The sequence below is a fragment of the Mandrillus leucophaeus genome, unplaced genomic scaffold (genome assembly GCF_000951045.1).
Source record: "Mandrillus leucophaeus isolate KB7577 unplaced genomic scaffold, Mleu.le_1.0 Scaffold1098, whole genome shotgun sequence".
Taxonomy (NCBI): domain Eukaryota; kingdom Metazoa; phylum Chordata; class Mammalia; order Primates; family Cercopithecidae; genus Mandrillus; species Mandrillus leucophaeus.
This window is the reverse complement of record NW_012099187.1, coordinates 414,491-431,628: the sequence shown is the minus strand read 5'-3', so window position 1 is coordinate 431,628 and position 17,138 is coordinate 414,491. Positions and strand designations below refer to the sequence as shown.

General features: G+C 39.1%; 1 protein-coding gene across 2 annotated transcripts in view; it reads left to right on the top strand.

The window, feature by feature from the left end:
• The first annotated feature begins 526 nt into the window (after nucleotides 1-526).
• Nucleotides 527-17,138, top strand: part of AKAP9 (A kinase (PRKA) anchor protein 9) — a 172,310-nt gene continuing 155,698 nt past the window's right edge. For both annotated transcript variants that reach the window (XM_011989703.1, XM_011989696.1), the window contains exon 1: nucleotides 527-792. In XM_011989703.1, the coding sequence (XP_011845093.1) occupies nucleotides 745-792 (48 nt within the window). In that variant the 5' untranslated portion in view covers nucleotides 527-744. The remainder of the gene's footprint in view (nucleotides 793-17,138) is intronic.

Here is a 17,138-nt window from a genome sequence, read left to right as displayed (position 1 = left end):
GGAACTAGTGGAGGGAAGAGGGAGGGACTTTTCAGGCTAAGGAAGTAACAAGAGCAATTAGCTCCTCTCATAATTCCTTGAGTCGAGGAGTTAACGTAGGTAGAAAAACTGGCGTCCGCCCCCCCACCACCCTCCACCCCTAGAACTTTTCCATTGGAGCTTTTAGGTGTTCTCCAATTTCACCATTAGTTGTGTTATTTTTGTAACTTGAAGGAAAAAACAAAAAACAAAAAAACTCATGTTTTAATAGCACTGGATTCCTCGGACGGAGGGTGGGGGTCCGGCCAGGAGCCTCTGGCACATTCCGTCCCTTCTACCCCTCAGCTCGGCCGCCACCTGCGAGCCATTGATGTGCGGGAAGGGCGCTCCCTACAGCGGGATCCTCGCGGGTCGGAGGCCGGTCCCAGGCCTGGCGGGGGTTGACCCCGGAGGGCTGGGCCGGGGCGGGACCCCAGACGCACCTGCCCGCGAGGCGGCTGCGCGGACAGACGTTCCAGCCCCTCCCGCCTCGCCGTGTGTTTACGTGGAGACGAAGATGGCGGCGGCGGCGGCGGTGACGGCGCTTCCCGTGCGGCTGAGGGCGATCCGCCAGTGAGCGCCGAGACTGTTTCCACTTCGGGCGGGGGAGCGCCGGCCTGGCTCGGCTCTCTGGGCAGCGGAGCTTGCTGTCCCACCTCCGTCGAAACCGACCTTTCCCCGACCACCCCTCAACCCCTGTTTTCCCCTGCCTTCCTTGCAGAGGCCATGGAGGACGAGGAGAGACAGAAGAAGCTGGAAGCCGGCAAAGCCAAGGTAGGAGAGCTCGAGGCAACTGGGCCTGCGGTGGGAGGCGATGGCTAGCAAGGGGTGGGAGGGGGTCTGGGAAGCTGAGTTCGCCGCAGCCCCAGTGCACTGCCGGAGAGGGAGGTGCTGCAGGGTCTGCATCTCTCCTCGCCCTCCTCCTTTCCCTTTTTTCCAATTGGGGGACAAAGCCTTGTGCTGCTAGCTAGCTGATAATACTTCCGTGAGGATTGAATGTTGTGCCTTCTTTCTCGTGAATGTCCAAATAAAACTCCCCTTTTACTGTATTGCTGTAAACTAGTGTTTAGTTGCTTCTAAACCTCCGACCTTTCATTTTTTAAGGAGTTTTCTGGGTGGTGCAGGCATTGTGTTTTCCAGGGTGGGGATTTAGGGCTTTTCTTTATTGGGTTGGGGATTTGTGCGCTGATCATCGGCTTGTCTTCCTTAGGTGGCACGCTGGCACTCTTGGGTGTGTGTGATTGGCCTGTGACAGCTGTCTCAGCAGTGACTTGTGTGTGCCACAAGTGCCAGCTGTGAACTTGGCTTTAGGGGCGTTTTTAGAAGCGTGTCTTTGTATGTTTGTACTTGAAGGTCTTTGTCATGGCATGCGCTTTTGTGTCGTATGGAATGTTAATGCAGTCTGTGAATGGAACTTCTGGGGACCGAAAGGTTCTATATACCTAGTAACACCTATAGAATTCCTGCTTAGAGTAATTTAGTTGTTATATATCTCTCTGGCGAATCCTGATTATGCGTGTGCGTGTGTGTGTACATGTGTGTGTACGTGTATGGAAAAGCCTGTAAAGCAAACAATACAATACACAATTATACGGAGGCATCGTTCATTGGGCTTCATGAGAAATTTAACATATACAAAATATAAGCTGCGTAGCATATTTCTTTTAAAAATTACATATTTGAGCATATATTTTGTCTGGGCTCAAAAGCCCCCTTCCTCCCTTCAATGAAGTCGTCTTTTATAGATTATATTCTTTTTAGAGATAATTGTTAGCAATCATACTTGGACAAAAAATTGTATTACAGGTAACTGTTTTTCCTATCTTCCTTTCTTTTCTCTTCTCCGCACATAAACAAAGGAACCCAGGTTAGTGATTTATTATCAGTGAAGGGCCATACCGCAGAGATGCAGTGATAGAAGCTCAACACAAGTTTGTTAAATGAATATAAATGTAAAAACTAGCTTCATATTTCTAAAATATAGTTGACTTTCCTATAGGATCCCTCTATTTAAGGTCAAGATTTAAATGCTTGTATATAGCCAGGTAAATTTTTACTTTCGAATCTATAAATGGTGGGAAAGGGTAATCAGGGTACCTTGAGAAGCCCAAGCGCTTACACTTGTGCAATCTGAGGGGCTGAGCAAGCTCTGTGCATCTAAGGAAGTAGTGGAGATGAAGTGTGTGCCCCCTCCAAAAGCACTGAAGATCTAATTAGATATCTTATTTGTCTGTTACCTCAGAATTTTTATTGCCTGCCCCCAGAAATATCTTTCCTAAATATATGTGAAGCAGTCCTACAAAACATGGTTTACTTTGGACATACACATTTCATAATAGAGGATTTATTTAAATTGCTTGCAGTTGTAGTTGATTTGGCAAAATACAATTCTAGTTTCTTTGTGTGTTTCTTTGTCTTTCAAAATTCTGCGTATGGGGTAAAAACCAACATGTTTAAGATAAATTTTTGTTGTAAAAGATTATCTTCTTTTAGAATTTAGTCCTTTTTCCAGTAAGATATAAATCTATGAGACTTGTAAGGCAAGGTATGTTTGCTGCAACATTAACTATATGATATAAAAATGCTGACATTGGGATCCTGGGGCGAGAGGATCGCTTGACCCCAGGAGTTCAAGACCAACCTGGGCAACATAGACTCCACAAAAAATTTAAAAAAAAAATAGCTGGGCATGGTGGTGTGTGCCTGTATGTATTCCCAGCTACTCATGAGTCTAAGGTGGGAGGATCACTTGAGCCCAGGAGTTCGAGGCTGCAGGGAGCCATCATCATGCCACTGCACTTCAGCCTGGGCAACAGAATGAGATCCTGTTTCAAAAAACAAACAAACAAACAAACAAACCCTGGAAATAACTTTTAAAGACAACATGAAGAGAATCATTTTCTAAGTTATATAAACATGATGGAATATTTTAAAGCCATTAAGATTATGAAGACTGCTAGGAATATGAAAAATAGTGTGAAAAGGGCATTATCAAAAATAGCGTATACATTATTTCATTTGTATAAACGTGTGCTTTCAGATTAGAACTGAAAAACTCTGGATTATAATGTCATTCAGCAAACCTATATTGAACCCCCATTTTATACCTAGAGGTGGTGACAGTGTCTGCTCTCAAGTTGCTCACTGTTTAGTGGGAGAGACAGACTCTGGGTGTTAAGTACAAAAAGGGATGAGCTGCAGTGGGATTTGGGGGATATTTTTCCAGGTTTTGTTAAAGTGTTTTAAATGCTACGATCTCATTTTATAGAATTACTAATAAGGCTCTTACTATTGATATTAATGCACTGTAATATAATGTCTTTCAAATAGTAGTTATTCATACGTATTTGCTTAATGAATGAGCAGAATGATTACTGAGTCATTAATAAGTGTTACTTTACTAGCATGGTTGTAATTTAATAACAGTAATCTAGAATTCTCTTAATGTGAATTCCATATTCCTGGTATCAGAAACAACTTTAAATGATCATTTTCCAAAGTTTATCTGAGACTTCATTCTCCAAATGTCTCATTTGTTCACTGGACTTAAGTATTGTATTTGATAATCTAGTTTCACAAACCACAACTTATAAATCTTTTGGGGGGTAATTTATTGGTAAACGGTTCCATTGAAAAATTCCCTTTCTGTGTCTAAACCTTATAAATGATGACTTCTTAAATAGCTTGTCATATATGCGGTATAATATATAGTATACTTTATAAAATATTTTATACTACCCCAAATCTGTAATAATGGGTTAATAAATTGTGGTATTTAAAATAATTCTACAAAGACTTTTTGAGTTCAGAAAATGCCCACAAATAATGCCAGGTTAAAAAGAAAAAAGTTACCAGAAAAAGGTATATGTACATGTTTAAATATCAAGACACCTGAAGCACCAAGATATAAATTGTGGTTATCTCTGGGTTGTGGGTTATAGGCAATTTTAATTTTCTTTACACTTTTAGTAATTTCCAAATTATTGATACAATATATCTCTTTTATGCCCAGAAAAGAAGGATCAAGTGCCTTTTTTTTTTTTTTTTTTTTTTGAGACAGGCTGTCTCCCAGGCTAGAGTGCAGTGGCACGATCTTAGCTCACTGCAGCCTCCACCTCCCAGGTTCAAGTGATTCTCCTGCCACAGCCTCCCGAGTAGCTGGGATTACAGGCATGTACCACCACGCCTGGCTAATTTTTGTATTTTTAGTAGAGATGGGGTTTCACCATGTTGGACAGGCTGGTCTCAAACTCCTGCCCTCAAGTGATCTGCCTGCCTCGATGTCCCAAAGTGCTGGGATTACAGGCATGAGCCACTGCACTCAGCCTCAAATGCCATTTTTAAAAAACCATGAAGGCTTATTAAATACATTATATTAAACACATGTTTTAGTGTATGACCATTATCCAGAACAGGAAAATGAGGCATAGAATAACTTGTGTTTCCTATTTTAGTGTAGGCCTGGAATTGTAATTGTTATTTCAGTGCAGTGTATTATATAGTTGGGATTATACTGTTAGACATTTTATAGATCTCCTGTTTTTGTTGTTCTTCTTTCCTTGCTGTTAGTTCTTATTGCTATGGGAATGTTCTTACTCTTCAGCTGCCTCTTTTCCTAATTTGCTGTTTTAGGTTTGCTACAAGTAAACCCAGAACTGAGCTTGATAGAATACTATGTAAAAAGAAAACAACAACAAAAAACCAAAGACCTTAGGCGGGGTGTGATGGCTTACACCTGTAATCCCAACACTTTGGGAGGCTGAGGTGGGAGGATTGCTTGAGCCCAGAGGTTCTAGACCAGCCTGGACAATTAGACCCCATCTCTAAAAAGAAAAAAGTATAAAAAACAAAACAGGCAGGGCGCAGTGGCTCATGCCTGTAATCCAAACACTTTAGGAGGCCGAGGTGGGTGGATCACCTGAGGTCAGGAGTTCGAGACCAGCCTGGCCAACATGGCAAAACCTCGTCTCTACTAAAAAATATAAAAAATTAGTCGGGCGTGGTGGCGGGCACTAATCCCAGCTACTGGGGAGGTGGAGGCAGGAGAATCACTTGAACCCAGGAGATGGAATTTGCAGTGAACTGAGGTTGTGCCACTGCACTCCAGCCTGGATGACAGAGCAAGACTCTATTTCAAAAAAACAAACCAAAACAAAAACGGAGACCAGTGGAGCTTGCCCAATGGGCTTTAGGGCAATTTAGTTTTTCTGCTGCTTGTTGGTTATTTTGGTTTACTATTGGGTCTCAGCTATTTCCTCAGTATTGATGTTGCAAGAAGCATGACCCTGGGAGATGTAAGACATTACTGCATTATGTATTAAGTAAATATTTTCAGAGCTAGGCTAACTCCCTCTACAGTGTTTTGACAGGGATGGCACTACATAGGTTGTCCTTGTGTTGAACCAAACTATTTTAACTCTGCTTTAAATGACTTCATTTTTTCCCAAGTATAATTATTCATGTCCCGTAAAGAAAGTATTGTAATTTAAGTGAACAGAATTAGAGGACAGTTGTATACTTAATATAAAATTATTACTCTTATAAATTTGCATTAGGTATACTTTTTTTAAGTTATTCAGTATTTTATATAATGGGCATTATTTGCTGAAGAATAAAAAATTATTGCCTATTATATTCAGTAATTTGTAATTACATGACTTTTGTTTAACAAGCATTTTCAGTGTGAAGAGTAGTTCCAATTGTGTACCAAAAAATGGATGATGCTTCATGCAAGCTGTGTATGGATTATTGATAGCAGGACTTTTCAATTACTGTTTCCACTGTGATAGACAAAGCTGGTTATGATGTAAAACTGTTCTTTGCATGTTTCAGATAATGTGTTCCACAGCTAAGAAAGTGTTTTCCCTTCCTGTTTTAAGCATTCTAGTTTTTTATACTTACATGTGACAGAGCTTACTTAGCATTCGGAGTAGATGCAGCAGTTTGATAACCTTCATCAACATTTATTGTGGCAATGGTACATTGCCTATGACTTAAAACTAATTCATGACTTTCAGGCTTTTTTTTTTTTCTTTGAGACAAGGTCTCGCTCTGTTGTCCAGGATGGAGTGGCAGCCTGCCTCGACCTCCTGAGCTCAAGTGATCCTTCTGCCTCAACCTCCTGAGCACCTGGGACTACAGATGTGCACCACCACACCTGGCTAATTTTTAAAAATTTTTCGTAGAGATTGGATTTCACCATGTTGCCCAGGCTGGTGTTGAACTCCTGGGCTCAAGCGATCCTCCTGCCTTAGCCTCCCAAAGTGCCAGGATTATAGGTGTGACGCACTGCACCCAGCTCAGGCTTTGTCGGAATGAAGCAAAACATGGTGTTTAGAGAGAGAATGTGGAGGAAGGAATGTGATGCCCTGTCAGTGAAACTGAAAGTTGAATAATAGCTCATGGAAAGAGGAAGTGAAAAAGATAGGATACATCCAAGTGATTGAAATATGACAAGAACAGAACAAAAATTTTTTTCAACCAAAAACATCTCTCATTTTATAAATAAAAAGATTCATAGTAAAAACTATGACTGCAAAATGTCTATTATAGGCTACTGAATATTGAAATGTAAGTGAATTTCTAATATAGCTAGAATAGGTTATGGTAAATTGTTAAAACAATAAGGGACATTGTTTATATTTATTTCTTAGTAAGATTCCACTAAAATTAAGATTAGTCACTTTATATAATTGGTTAACATTCATTTAAAAACTAATTTGAAAAAGCTGCGGAATTTTTCAAAACTTATTTATAAAAGCGGTTTGGCATCTGGGGGGTGTGTGTGTGTGTGTCTGTGCGTGTATGTGTGTGTATGTGTGTGTGTGTGTGTGCTGGAGAGAGGGAGAAAGAGAATTTATAGTATTGCTCTCTGGCCTGGTAGAAATGGCACTAGGACTTTGGAGGCATTTGTTTGCTCATTTGTTCAACCAACATTTTTGAACGCCTACGACTGCAGCTATGAACTTTTACTTAGCAAGCTTTTTTTTCCGCCCCTTCCACCCCCACCCCTGCCCCCCGCCAAGATGGAGTCTCGCTCTGTCGCCCAGGCTGGAGTGCAGTGGCACGATCTCGGCTCACTGCAATCTCCGCTTCCCAGGTTCCAGCTATTCTCCTGCCTCAGCCTCCCGAGTAGCTGGGACTATGGCGCCTGCCACCACACCTGGCTAGTTTTTGTATTTTTAGTAGAAACAGAGTTTCACCATATTGGCTAGGCTGGTCCCGAACTCTTGACCTTGTGATCCGTCCGCCTTGGCCTCCCAAAGTGCTGGGATTACAGGTGTGAGCAACCGCGCCTGGCTGCAAGCATTTATTTAAATGATCACAAATTCTGTGCCTTATTTTCTATTGGAATAGAAATAATGATTTCTATTCCAAATAGAAATTATGATGTGTATCTCAACAGGTGTTTTGAAGGATAAATGAAATAATGGGAGCTTTTTGAGTTCTCTAGGTGCTAGATATAAAGAACCTGTACTTATTTTTTTAATTGAGGTGAAACGCGTAAGAAAAATTAACCATCTTAAAGTGAACAGTTCAGTGGCTTAACACAATGTTATGCAACTACCACTTCTATCTACTTCCCAAACATTTTTTCATCTCTATAACCCTGTGCCCATCAGGCAGATATTCTTCATTGCTTCTTCCCTCTAGCCACTAACAATCACCAACACACTCTCTGAATTTACCAGTTCTAGATATTTCATATAAATGGAATCATATAATATGTAACCCTTTGTGTCTGACTTCTTCCACTTAGTATGTTTTCAAGGTTCATCCATTTTGTTGCATATATCAGTACTTCTTTCCTTTTTATGGCTGAATAATATTCCATTGTATGTATATACCATAATTTGTTTATCCATTTCTAGACATTTGGGTTGTTTCTACCTTTTGGCTATTGTGAATAGTGCTGTTATGAACATTTGTATGGATGTATTTGAGTACCTGTTTTCATTTCTCTTGGGATATACTTAGTAGTAGAACTGAGCAAGGTAATATGGTAGTTATATTTCAACTTTTTGAGGAACTGTCAGACTGTTTCCATAGTGACCGTACCATTTTACATTCCCATCAGCAATGTGTGAGACATTCCAGTTTTCCCATAGCCTCACTAACACTTGTGTTTTCTGGTTTTTGTTTGTTTGTTTGTTTGTTTTTAATACTCATCCTTGTGGGTATTAAGTGGTTTCTAATTGTGGCTTTGGTTTGTATTTTCCTAGTAAATAATGATGTTAAGTATCATCTTTTAATGTGCTTTTTGGCCATTTGTAGGTTTTTTTTTTTTTTTTTTGAGATGGAGTTTTGCTCTTGTCACCCAGGCTGGAGTGCAATGGCGCAACCTCAGCTCACTGCAGCCTCTGCCTCCTGGGTTCAAGCAATTCTCCTGCTTCAGCCTCCTGAGTAGCTGGGATTACAGCCACCCACCACCATGCCCGGCTAATTTTTTTGTGTTTTTAGCAGAGATGGGGTTTCACCATGTTGGCCAGGCTGGTCTTGAACTCCTGACCTCAGGTGATCTGCCCATCTCGGCCTCCCAAAGTGCTGGGATTACAGGCCTGAGCCACTGCGCCCAGCCCATTTGTAGATCTTCTTTAGAGAAATGTCTGTTAATATCCCTTGCCCATTTTTTAATTGGGTTGTTACCAACTTCTTTTATCTAATGTTAATTATATCTATATCTATATCTATCTATCTATATATCCTTTCTATATTTGTGGAGAGAGAGAGAGCGTGTGCACTCAAGTGCCAGAGAGGAATGGGTAGAAATACATATCCCCAGTGGGATTATCTTCCATTTTTTTTTTTTTAGGCTTTTTGGGCTTTGCCAAAATTTAAATTGTTGCTTGCTTTGAATAATAGATTCTTGGTGAGTTGATAAGAGCATGATGCTGAAGTTTGATTTCTTTGTTGGCCAGTGAGTCATTCCATTCCATGACCAGCTGTTTTACAAGTGCATGCAGTTGGTCAAAGGGGCACCTGTTGGATTTGTGGCTTGATCATTGCCAATCCATTTACACTGTAAGAAAAAAGTAACTTAGTGTTCAAAAATAAAAAGACCTGTCATTTTAGTATGTGAACATGGCAGATCTATAGCTACTTCACCAGTATGAGATGTCTTTGTTATCATATTGATACCCCTTTTACTTTTTATCTTAGTCATCACCAAAATGTAACTTACAACACTTAGTGCCCTTCTAGGTGCACTGCATAAAGCTTTGGTTGATTTGTGCATGAGTTTAACAGTATTCAAAAGTGTTCAATATTTAGAGTATTCAAAAATTTAATATTATTTCAGGAGCAGTTTTGCTTAAGTTCTTGTTTAAATTTATAGATTCTTTTGTACTATGTAAAATTCCTTTTTCCTCCTTGTTCATGAACAATGTAGTGTTTGTTTTCAGTTACCATCAGAGTTATGATTCTTATTGTGGTTTACTGTTCTCTGAGATTTTTGTGTGGTCTGAAAGTTTCTCTGTAAGTCGAAGGGTTTTTCCCCCTTTTAAGAAATCATTTCTTAAAGCCCCCAAGATTATTGTTTTGATGATTCAGAACTATACTCAACTTTACCATACAAAGTTCTAATCTATAAAGATTGTTTTCATAGGTTCTCTGATTTACAGATCTCTGAAAAACTAATAGGATATAAAATCTAGGCTCCCCTATTAGTACTGAACACACTACAGAATTTGTTGTTTAATAGGATTGCTCATTGTGGGCTCTGTGATTAGGCTGTATTTATTCCTCCAGGATCCCACTTTTTTTTTTTTTTTGGAGACGGAGTCTTGCTCTGTCACCCAGGCTGGAGTGCAGTGGCGTGATCTCAGCTCACTGCAAGCTCTGCCTGCTGGGTTCACACCATTCTCCTGCCTCAGCCTCCCCAGCAGCTGGGACTACAGGTGCACGTCACCACACCTGGCTAATTTTTTTGTATTTTTAGTAGAGATGGGATTTTACCATGTTGGCCAGGCTGGTCTTGACTGCCTGACCTCGTGATCCACCCACCTTGGCCTCCCAAAGTGCTGGGATTACAGGCGTGAGCCACTGCGCCCGGCCCAGGGTCTCACTTTTATTCAAGTTAGTATTGCCTTATTAGTTATTTCCCCAAAGAAGATAGTGACAGGGATCAATTATAACTAGAATAGTAGTTCTCCGTATGTATCATGAATCAAATTTTGTGTGTGAAGGAGACCTTGTGGGGATTGCAGTGGGCATGAGGCAGAGATCTCAGTTAATTCTTACGCCATTTATATTCTCTTGACTATATATATATTGGTTTCTTGAGAGCCAAGTAAATTAGTAGATCTTCTTCTAAATGGCAAGTTATTAGAAAAGAAACTATGTTAAAACTGCATTAGCAAATATCTACTGGGAGTTTATGTATGAAGTAATGAGTTTTGGCTGAAAGTTACAGAAACTCTCTTATCTATTCATATACAACTTAAAAAATATTGGAAATACTTTTGGTGTGAATTTTTTTATACTTGCCAAAATAATATTTAATTTTAATTTGTATAAATTCCTTTCACAATGAAAATTCATATCTGAGCATTTCTAATGCCTCGTATAACAAGAGAACTCTCACTTTTCCACTTTAAACAACCATTCATAATTTTTATAATAAAGTTTGAGAAAAAGAAAATTAGAGTTCTTTTTTAGTTGAAAAGAATATGTAGTTTTTTAATAAATTCAAAGGGTGAGATAAGGTAGGTAATTTTAATAGGCCTCAGGATTTTAATTGTATGGCAGGAAAGTCTGTCTACTTTTTCTCTAGGATTTGTACTTAAATTTTTTTATTGTTCTATGCTTTCTCTTCTTTCTTTCTCTATCTCACTCTCTTTCTATTTTCTTTTTCGCCCTTTTTTTTTCTTTTCTTTCATTTTTGAGACAGGATCTCACTCTGTTGCCCCGGCTAGAGTGTAGTGGCGTGATCATGGCTCATTGCAGCCTCGACCTCCTGAACTCAGTTGATCCTCTCACTTCAGGCTCCTGAGTAGCTGGGGCTACAGGGGCTCACCACCATGCCTGGCTAATTTTTAAAATTTTTGTAGAGACAGGGTTTTGCCATGTTGCCCAGGCTGGTCTTGAGCTTCTGGGCTCAAGCGGTTCTCCCACCTTGGCCGGCCAGTATGCTGGGATTATAGGTGTGAGTACCACTCCCAGCCAATGTTCTCTTTTCTGTCTCATGCACCATGATATTTTCTAGGCTCAGTAGTTTAGTTTATACTTACTAATGTATTCAGAAAGCATCTTGGTTAAAAAATCCTTTGAATTATTCTGTGATTATGTCCCTTTATTCTATACACTCATAACCAAATCCTACTTTTTAAATTAAAAATTGGTTTCACACACTTGGCAGTGAGCCGAGATCGCGCCGCTGCACTCCATCCTGGGCAACAGAGTGAGACTCTGTCTCAAAAAATAAAAAATAAAATAAAAAATAAAAAATTAAAAAGTTGTCTCACACTTAACCTTTTTCTTTCAATTCTAATATTGCAGTCGAATAGAATCAGGCCCACATTCCCTCATCTATTTGGTTTCCTTGCCTCTACTTCATCTTCTCTGGTTCATCCTATATATTGTCACTGGGTTAATCTTAAAACACCCTTTTCATTTTGTTAATCCTCTACTCCATTATTTTCAGTCTTTCAGATCAAATCCTAGATAACTTAATATTTACTCAAGCCTCTACTTTATGCAAGTCAGTGGGAATTCAGAGATAAAGTCACAAGCCTGCCTCTGATACTTTCACATTCGAGTAGAGTAGAAAGTCAATCACAATATAGTAAGTTAAGTATTCAGAGTGAAGTACAGGGAGTTATTTACTCACTCAGTAAATATGATTGAGCACTTACTACTTGCTAGACACTTTGCTAACACTATAGGATGTTAGAGACATGGACTCTGCTAAGCATAAGCTTTATTTAGTTAGTAGGCAGAGACGTAAAGAGATAATTATAAATACACGATGGGTAATATAATTCTGGGTCCATGAAAAACACAGTGGAGGGATATCTGATTCCATTTTAGCAGTTAGGAAAGGCTTTCTGGATGGATAAACACTGAATGAAGCCTTAAAGGATGGGGAGGAACTGCCCAGGTGAGAAGGGAGTGGAAGGTGAGTAGAAGCTTTCAGAAGAATGAGACAAAATGGAAAAAGCACAGAGATGTGGAATCATTTGACTTGTTTTGGAGAAGGCATTGTATTACCTACCTTGTTTGGTATTATTGGAGTATAAAGCTATTAGCAAGATGTGGCAAGAAATGAGACTATAGGCTAGGGCTCCATATTGAAGATCCTTGAATCTATGTTAAGGAGATTGAATTTTATCCCGTATTTTGTGGGAATCTATTAATGAGGGGTGTTTTTGTGTTTTATGTATTTTTTTAGAGGCAGCGTCTCACTCTTTCACACAGGCTTGAGTGTAGTGGCGTGATCATAGATCATTGCAGCCTTGAACTCCCAGGCTGAAGCAATCCTCCTGCCTCTACCTCCTGAGTAGCTGGAACTACAGGCATAAGCCACCCCACCTGGCTTATTGATGAGTGTTTAAGCTGGGAAATAATATGGTTAGCTAGATTTGCATTTTAGATAGATGTATTCGACAACTGTGTGGAGGATAGGTTGAGGAGGATAAAACCATTTACGAGGCTGTTGAAAGTACAAATGACAGACAGTGAGGCAGGAACAGAGGGGATACATCAGTAAATATATAGAAGGTAAAATCAGCAGAACTTGGTGACTGGCTGGATCTGAAAGGTAAAGGATAGTGAGCATGGAGAACAAATATTTACTACTAAGAAAAATGTGGTCAAGGTTTCAGTTGTTGACTTAGGCAAGATTGTGAAATCAGTTTTGTACATTTTATATTATAAGTTCCTTATTATACATCTAAATGGAATTTTTCAAAGATTTTGAATTGATAATTGTAGGAGTTATGAGGTTGGACTGGACCAGACCATCTAGGCTCAAGTGCTGACTCTGCCGTTTACTAGTTTTTTGACATCAGGAATTTACTTAACCTCTCTCTTCCTCTGTTCCTCCTCTAGAAAATGAGAACAATAATAGTACCTGCCTTGGTACTTGGGGTTGTTGTGAGGATTCACTGATAAGTATAAAACATTTAGAACATCGTCAGTTTGTAAGAAGTGTTCAAGAAGTGTCAGGCATTATCATTATTGTCATTCTGGAGTATAGAGGATTAAGCTATATAACAGAAAATGGGATTGGAGAACTAGGGATCAGATAATGAGGAGCCACATATGACATTTAAAATGTTGTGGATGTTATCCTAAAAGTAGTGGAAAACTGTTAAAGAATGTGTGTTTGTCATGGTTAACCTCTAATGTTATTTCTTTACCCCCTGCCCCAACACACACACAAAATCTCACCTTAAGATAGGTATGCTGCCACCAGGTGGCAGTTATATGTTATTGCTGTACAAATGAAGTAATAAAAACCACTATGTTTCTTTTTTAACATAAAATATTTACTTGATTAAAATAGCCAAGTGTAAGCAATCTAATTCTAGTAGGGCTCTTTTGTTCCAAAGCAAAAAAAAAAAAAAAAGAAAAAAACCCAGTTAAGTAAAGGAGAGAAAAGAGAGGGTAATTGTAAAGATGTGGAGGTTTCAGAGGAAGTTCAGAGTATAGCTGGGCCTCATGGAAACTGAAAAGCCATTGGAAACTGGTGCCATTCTCGCCATCATTTTTTTTCTCTCACTTTCACAATATGTTATACTCCTCTCTTTGTAGATCAGCTTCCTTGCCTACATATCAGTTTGCACATGACCAAAATTATGGGATGAGTCTCCAAATCTGTTCTAGCCAATGGAATTGTTTCCTACTAAATATACCTTTATTTATTTATTTTGAGACAGGGTCTCACTCTGTCACTTAAGCTGGAGTGCAGTGGCATGATCATGACTCACTGCAGCCTCAACCTCCTGGATTCTAGTAATCCTTCCACCTCAGCCTCCCAAGTAACTACTACAGGTACGTGCCACCATGCCCAATTATATTTTATAGAGGCAGGGTCTCACTGTGTTGCCTAGGTTGGTCCTGGGCTTGAGTGATCCTCCCACCTCAGCCTCCTGAAGTGCTGGGGTTATGGGCGTGAGCCACTGCCCAGCTCTACTAAATATACTTTAAAAAGAACAAAGAAGGGGAATATAAAAATTATATAAATATAGAAACACATCTACTTACAGAGTAATCATCGAGCCTAGAGGCTCCCAAATTTTGCTGCATATAGGAAACACCAGGGAAACCTTACAAATTTTTTGATGCCTACATTACATCCCATACCAAAATCAGAAAATCTGGGGTGTCAGCCCTCACTATTTTTTGTAAAGATCCCCAGTGAGCAGTAAACTTTAGGACCCACTAACACAGCCACTTTACTTGATTCTACAACACTGTGATTATGTCTCACGCCCTCTTCTAAGCCAGCTACTTTACTTGGTGTGGAACTGAAAGAATAGGGATGATTCAATGCCAGAAGGAAAATTGACTGTGTTGGATACAAACAGAAGCGTTTTATAGTCTGTAACATGTTTAGTAGGTTGATTATGTAAACTGTACTTTATAGATGATTTTAGGAGTATCTGTAGATTGATATGATTATTTCATGATGCACTCCTTTTAAAATCCTTTATGTAAGATGAATCTCCTCATGTTATCTTTCTGGACAACTTTATTACCTCCTTGTTTCCTAATTCTAAGAGAAGAATCTAACTGATTGACCTTTCTTTCCTTATCAAACTTAGGGTGGGAGGAGAGGCAGGGGTGTCATGGATGGGAGAAGCTATGAGCACTGGTTAGTTCCCTCAGAAGGAAGTTCTACATACTTTATACTAAATGTTTTTTCTACAAAAGAATATATGTGAAATGTATGTATAAAATAAAGACTGATGATAAAAAGAACACCTCTATACCTATCACCCTGCTGAAGAAGCATACACATATGAATATATTTGAAACCTTTCCTCGTATCATCCCAACCCTTCACTTGAGGTACCTATAGTTCTGAATTTGTTTATTTCCTTGCTTTTCTATACCACATCTATGTACACATACAACATATTCGTTTTCCTGTGCTTGAACTTAATGGTATATGAAGTCATCAGTGATTTGCCTTTTGTTCAGTATCGTGTAGAGCATGTTCACTTCCGCATAGTATTCCATTATAGGAATTTACATCAGTATCCATTGTGAGGTCAGTAAGTATTTGGGTTGTTTCCAGTTTTTACTGTTATAAATACTGCCACTGTGCTATTTTTTTTCTGTTATGATGTACAGCACGTGCCAAGGGTTTAGAGATACGCAGAGATCATAATCCCAAGGTCCTTCAGTCCTTGGGGGTAGTGACTATGTTCAGGAATAGAGTAAGAAGAGGGAGTGAAGTCAAAAGCAAACTGATATTCGTGTGTTTATTACATGCCTGGTTTCATCACATAAATGATATCTCACAGATGTCCATGGGAGTTGATGATGGATGCTGGATACCCGATGTCCATCAACATGGACCACTATACTGACCAGATGCAGCAGTTCTTTTATTTTTTAGCAAATATTTCCTGCAAAAATATATCCATATAAAAGGGAATAATGTATAATATAGGTTTATAAATGAGTTAACCTCAGATGGTAAACTGGCATGCATTTTATGCTGTTAGAGAGTGTCTGTTTGTTACAAATATACCTTGCTTTGGGCATTCTTCTTTACATAAACTGTGCGGTGTTAATTTGTTGTTTATTTTTAATGGGATTAAACTTAATAATATGCTTAGAATAGATAACGTTGGGGCAAAATGCCATTCTTCTCGCTGTTCATTGTTAGCAGTAACCGAGATGACTATAAAATGAAGCAGAGATAGGTGGCATCTAAACAGCACTTTCTTTCTCTTTAGGGATAACATTTCTAGTAGGTATGTAGTTGTATATATCCTTTAAAAAAATAGTGATATTAGCATATGGGCCCATGACAATTTTATTAGTGAATATTCTTTAGAGTTGTGTGAGGGAGTCAGGCAGTAAAGATCATTCAAAGAGAAAAACAATTACCTGTTGTGTTATAACCTACAAGTAATGATTTTGAATAGTTTGTTATTGTCTATTCTTTGTTTCTATGCATAAGTAAAATGTTACTTAAATCTTTATATATGCAGTTTTGTTCTTTTTTACCCAAGTTTATGTTGAGAGCATTTTCCTTCATTAAGATTTTTTTTTGAAAACATCATCATCATCATTATTATTATTATTTATTATTATTATTATTATTTGAGACAGGGTCTCTGTCAGCCAAGCCGGAATGTAGTAGCTCACTCCATTCTCCACCTCTCAGGCTCAAGTGACCCTCCCACCTCAGCCTGCCAAGTGGCTAGGACCACAGGCCTGCGCCACCATGCCTGGCTAATTTTTGTATTTTTTGTAGAGATGAGGTTTCACTATGTTGCCCAGGTTTGTCTCGAATTCCTGGGCTTAAGCAATATGCCCACCTCAGCCTCTCAAAGTGCTAGGATTACAGGCATGAGCCACCACATTGACTTGAAAACATTATTTTTGACAGCTGCATGTTGTTACATTGCATGGTTGTGCAATAGTGTAACCATGGACCTGATATATCACCTTGGTTTTTAAAATAATTTTAATTTTATTATTATTACTATTTTTGAGATAGGGTCTCACTGTGTTGCCCAGCCTGGAGTGGAGTGCAGTGATGTGATCCTAGCTCAGTGCAGCCTCACTCCTGGGCTCAAGCAGTCCTTCCACCTCAGCCTTTCAAGTAGCTGGGACCAAAGGTGTGGGCCACCACTCCTGGCTAATTTTTTTTTTTTAATTTACTTTTTTAAAAGATGGATCTTCTTATGCTGTTCTGGCTGGCCTCAAACTCCTGGCCTCAAGTGATCTTCTCACTTTAGCTTCCCAAAGCACATACTCTTTTTGAAACATTATTTTCATTCAACAAATAAACATTTGTGTTTATGTGGCAGGCAATGAAATTGTGTTAAAATATGCAACATTTAGATGGTTCCTTAAGCTGCAGAATTTGTTTTCTTTTTAGATATGATGGTGGTCCAAAACCTTTATTAAAAAAAAATTATATCATTATATTAAATGAG